The following is a 5,707-nucleotide window of genomic DNA, read 5'->3' as shown; positions in this document are numbered from 1 at the left end:
ATTATTATTTATATTCATTGTGCGATTTTATACATGAGCCATTGTGATTAGTGTTTTTTTTGTTGTTGGTTAAATATTATTATAATTATTATCTCAAGTTCCTTTCTTCAAAACTGCATTTGTTCATAAACCAATCTAGTCTCTAAATCAGGTTAACAGTGGCTCAGTGTTTTGTATAATTTATTTGTATATAATATTGTTCATATTGTACTTGTCACTGGTCACATTCAACAAGTCATCTAGTCAACTTCAATCAAGTCAACTGAATTCATCATGATGGACAATGATGCCCGTGAATTGCGCAGATTGAACAGACAGAAAGAAAGGATCCAAGCTAGTGTACAATTAATTAAAAAATATGTGGAAAAATTTGACCCAAGTTCTCAATCCATCAAGCAGATTCAAATTCGATTAGACAAACTAATAACACATATTAATGCATTTGATGAAATTCATAACGAGCTGCTTAATTGTGAAGAAGCTACTGACAACATTGATGAACAATTAAAGTTTGTGGATGAAACCTGCACACTAAGAGCAGACATGGAAGACTTGATCAGCAAGTTCAGTGCTCCGGAAGTTGATAATTCGCTTCGTGTGTCACATTCTTCAGCAAGTGATGCAATCAGGTTGCCTACAATCCAGCCTCCAACATTTAGTGGACATTTGGAGGACTGGTCATCTTTCTTTGATACATTCAATGCACTATTTCATAACAATGTTTCATTGACTGATGTTCAAAGGCTCCATTACTTAAAGTCTAGTGTTCTGGGTCCTGCTGCCGACATAATTAAAAACTTCACGATAACAGCTGACAACTACAAAGTGGCGTATGAAGAATTAGTTCGTCATTATGAAAACAAAGGGTTTACTATTCAAAGTCACATAAGATCATTATTACAAACACCTAAGATAACTATTGCATCAGCCAGCGAACTTCGAAAACTTCACCACCATGTAGCTTCACACGTACGAGCATTAAGAGCGTTGGGTCAACCTGTCATGCATTGGGATGCTTGGTTAGTCACCCTAATTTGCGGACAACTGGACTCCAGTACTGCTGGGGAATGGCAACTGAGGCAAGATAGCAAGGACCTTCCAACATATGAGCAAATTGAAACATTCTTGGCTAAAAGAATATTTGCATTTGAGGCAGGTGCTGTCACGAGTGTTGGTGCTCCGGAAAAGCAACATCATGTCAAAACCCCTCAAAACAATAACAAATTTCTTCCCACACGACAGAATCATAACAACAAAGTCTTTTTTACTCGCTCAGCTGAAGATAAAGTTCTCAAATGTCCTGTCTGCACACAACCACACAAAATTTATTCCTGTAACACCTTCTTGAAAATGTCAATTGCTGATCGAAAAAATGCTGTTGCTGTTGCAAAATTATGTTACAATTGCCTGAACTATGGACATCAAATTAAAGATTGTCGTTTATCGTCATGCCCAAAATGTAATAAGCGACATAATTCAAAGCTTCACGAGGATACTCCACCTAACCACACACTGAATGAACCAAACTGCACTGAATCAACCATGGTTGGAAGCACACCTAGTTCAGTATTATTCTCAGGCACTACTAATAACGTCCAAAGTTCAGATGTCAACTTCAACATTATGCTATCCACATCAATAATTAAAGTCCAAGATCAAGCTGGAAATTGGCATAATTGCAGAGCTATTTCAGACTCAGGGTCTCAACTTAACTTCATTACTCACGAATGTGCTAAAAAATTAAAATTACAATCATATGACAACACACAGCAACCTATTACTGGTATTGGTTCCATAAGTTCATCAGCTACACAATCATTCTCAGCGTCAATCTCTTCTCGGTTCTGCGAACATCATTTAACTGCTGTCCTACATTCCTTACCTACCATAGTAAATGTGTTACCTTCTCATAGGATTCAACAGAGTAACTTAATACTACCAAGACACATCAAGGACAAATTGGCTGATCCAAATTTCTATGAACCAAACAGCATTGATATATTACTTGGATCAGAAATATTTTTTGACATTTTGGGGAATGAAAAATGGCCTCTCACAGAGTCTGCTTCGCTACGTGGCACAGACTTCGGTTGGATAGTTGTGGGAAAATTGCCTATCGAGTTCAACCAAGTTGAGCATACACCACCATCCATAGCTACAAATTCATCACTATCTTTGTTTACTTCGGTTGCTGCTCAGCAAACAGTTGATGAAAAAAAGGCTGAAGCACATTTTTTATCAACCATATCACGAGATGAAAATGGCAGATTTGTAGTGAGGCTACCATTTGCACAGAACCCACAATCTTTAGGTGATTCGCGAAGCACGGCTCAAAGGCGATTTTTAAATTTAGAAAAGCGCTTTGCAAAGGAACCAGGTCTCGCAGACGAATATAATGCATTCATGACAGAGTACCTTAATATGGATCATATGGAAATAGCTACAACCACAGTCAATCCATGCTACTACCTACCTCATCATGCAGTGTTGAAATCTAACAGCACTACTACCAAACTTAGGGTGGTGTTTGATGGGTCATCTGCATCAAAATCAGGATTATCATTAAACGACATCTTATTAAAAGGGCCAAAATCCCAACCTGACATTATCAGCATATTATTACGATTCCGTGTCCACAATATTGCGCTCACAGCAGACGTGGAAAAGATGTACAGACAGGTGCGCATGGCAGCTGAAGACTGTGACTTTCAACGCATATGTTATCGCGCAAATCCTCATGATCAATTGACCGAATATAAGCTGAAGACTGTAACATACGGTACCAAGTCAGCGTCATTCTTAGCAACCAGATGTCTCACTAAAATTGCTGATGAAGTAGATGATGTCTCAATTAAGCGGATCATTTCTCAGGATTTCTATGTGGACGACCTGATAAGTGGTGGGGAGTCAATAGAGGCAGTGCATCAGATATATAATCAGCTTCATTCTACTCTGATGCAGTATGGATTTCCACTTAGGAAGTGGTGCTCAAGTGCTCGTGAACTCTTTGATCTCATACCACAGCAACAAAGCGACAGTAATTTTTTCATAAACATGAGTGAAGATGACACAATAGGCACATTAGGTCTTTTGTGGCAACCAGCATCAGATAGTTTTTTATTCATGGTTAAACAATGGTGTCCACAAGCCAGAATGACAAAACGAACTCTCTTATCTGATATTAGCAAGGTGTTTGATCCAATTGGCCTGGTGTCTCCCGTGCTAATTAGAGGAAAGATTTTTTTGCAACAACTATGGTCATTAAAAATCAGCTGGGATGAACTACTTTCCGAAGATTTGAGCAATCGGTGGATAAAATTTTATACAAGTTTGCAATGTTTAAATCAAGTCGTTGTTCCTAGGAAAGCAATGATTTCAACTTCATCAAACATCCAACTTCATGCCTTCAGTGATGCTTCCCAAGAGGCATTCGGAGCTTGTGTTTATATGCGTTCAATGAAGTGTGATGGCAGTATGGAGGTTCACTTATACACATCAAAGTCTAGGGTAGCACCTATGAAGCCATCAACTATTCCCAGACTGGAATTATGCGGAGCATTGTTAGCAGCCGAACTAGCCAATGACACACTAGCTGAACTCAAGGCATTAAACATAATTGTAGCACCCAGCAATGTATATTTATGGTCAGACTCTTCGATAGTAATTGCATGGCTGCAGAGCAAATCTTTATTTTCGGCTTATATTTCAAACAGACTTGCTCGAATCCTTGACGTTTCTTCTCCTAACCAATGGCATCATGTGCCAACAAAGGAAAATCCGGCTGACTTAATTTCACGGGGAATTGATGCTGCATCCATTGCACAGTCAAAATTGTGGTGGCATGGACCACATTGGCTGATACAAAGTCAATCTACCTGGCCTAATAGTTATCAATCACCAGATACACTTCCTGAACTTCGTACAGTAAAGCTAGTCCTTACAGCATCAGATGGGTCTTCGCCATGGTTGCTAGAAAAATACTCAAGTTGGTCAAAATTGCTCAGGGTGACAGCTTTAGTACAGCGCTTCATCAATAACTGTAAGCTTTCACATTTAAAAAACCGTGAAAAATGTACAATTGGGTTTTTAAGCATCACAGAAACAGCACAGGCTGAACGATTATGGGTGGGCAAGGCTCAAGTCAACGCATTCGAAGATGAATTGTCTCGTCTAAAGGCAAACAAGATGGTACGTCGCAGTAGTGCACTAATAAGACTAAGTCCATTTATCGATAAACATGGATTGATACGAGTAGGTGGTCGCCTGATGAACGCATCCATAAGTCATGATTCAAAGTATCCAATTTTACTGCCTTCTAAAAGCATAGTCACAAAGTTAATATTTAATTATGAACATCGCCGCTTAATGCATGCTGGTCCTCAGGCATTGCTTGCCCATGTATCACACAAATACTGGCCCCTTCGAGGCAGAGAAATAGCCAGAAAAACAGTACATCATTGCATACAATGTTTTCGTACAAAACCTACGTTTTCTTCACCTTTGATGGCCCCACTACCTCGTGAAAGAGTCACTATAAGTCGTGCATTTTCAAAGACAGGAGTGGACTATTGTGGCCCTATCATGGTGAGAAGTGGGCTTAGAAAGGTCACTCCAATAAAAACCTATATATGTGTTTTTGTATGTATGGTGACCAGAGCTATCCACTTAGAGTTGGTTTCCTCACTAGCCGCTGAAGACTTTCTTGCCACACTTTCCCGCTTCATGGCTCGGCGAGGACAAGTCTCGGTTCTTTATAGTGACAATGGCACAAACTTCGTGGGTGCCAACCGAATATTACAATCACAATTCAAGGCACACGTTAAAGACAAATCAGTAAACAATTTTTTAAACAGTAACGCAATCCAGTGGAAGTTCATACCACCAGCTGCGCCTCACTTCGGAGGCCTATGGGAAGCTTCAGTCCAATCTGCAAAGCGGCATCTGTATCGAGTTTCAAAAGGTATACTTTTAACTTATGATGAAACTACAACGTTACTATGCAAGGTAGAAGCCGCATTAAATTCAAGGCCATTAACACCCATGTCTTTGGAACCGTCCGATTTAAGTGTATTGACACCTGGGCATTTTCTAGTTGGTGGTCCTTTAATGTTGCCCCCAGAACCTGACAATTCAACAGTTCCTAAAAATCGATTGCGCAGGTTTAATCTAATGCAGGCACAATTTCAACTATTTTGGAAAAGATGGCTATCAGAATATTTGCCCCAATGTCAGAGGAAAGGAAAATGGTTAAAAAGGACTCGAAATGCAGTAGTAGGTGACATTGCAATCCTAAAAAATGAATTACTGCCACCTTTACAGTGGCCCTTAGTCCGTATAACAGAAATTCATCCAGGTCAAGACGGCATTGTTCGAGCAGTAACTGTGCGTAATTCAGCGGGTCAATCATTCATCCGTCCAGTGGTGAAGCTTGCGTTCCTACCAACATCTGAAGATGAGGATCAGGATACAACTAGCTAGTCATTCTTATTGTAAATTTTTTTTTTTTGTTCTAAAATTATTATTATCATGTTCTTTATTCACAGTACTTCCTTGATAGGCTTTTTTTTTTCTTTAAGTCAGTGTATTTTCTTATTATATATATATATATATATATATATATATATACTCTTATAATGTTTTGTGTTGTGTTGAAAGGCTATATCCTTTCAAAGGGGGGTATATGTTCGCGCTGTGTGATATCGGTTCG

The 5,707-nt window shown here is 39.1% G+C and overlaps 1 protein-coding gene across 1 annotated transcript; it reads left to right on the top strand.

Moving 5' to 3' along the window:
- The first annotated feature begins 276 nt into the window (after window positions 1-276).
- Window positions 277-5,478, top strand: LOC112592702. The gene has a single exon (XM_025336856.1). It carries the CDS (start codon window positions 277-279, stop codon window positions 5,476-5,478), a length of 5,202 nt encoding a protein of 1,733 aa, XP_025192641.1.
- Window positions 5,479-5,707: the final 229 nt, after the last annotated feature.

This window comes from Melanaphis sacchari, unplaced genomic scaffold (assembly GCF_002803265.2).
Source record: "Melanaphis sacchari strain LSU unplaced genomic scaffold, SCAv2.0 Contig1870_pilon_pilon, whole genome shotgun sequence".
In the NCBI taxonomy this organism is placed as follows: Eukaryota; Metazoa; Arthropoda; class Insecta; order Hemiptera; family Aphididae; genus Melanaphis; species Melanaphis sacchari.
The sequence above is the reverse complement of the archived record's forward strand: the minus strand, read 5'-3'. Positions and strand labels throughout refer to the sequence as shown.

Coding starts and splice junctions, on each gene's coding strand:
- LOC112592702 (XM_025336856.1), top strand. CDS start 277: ATGGACAATGATGCCCGTGAATTGCGCAGATTGAACAGACAGAAAGAA.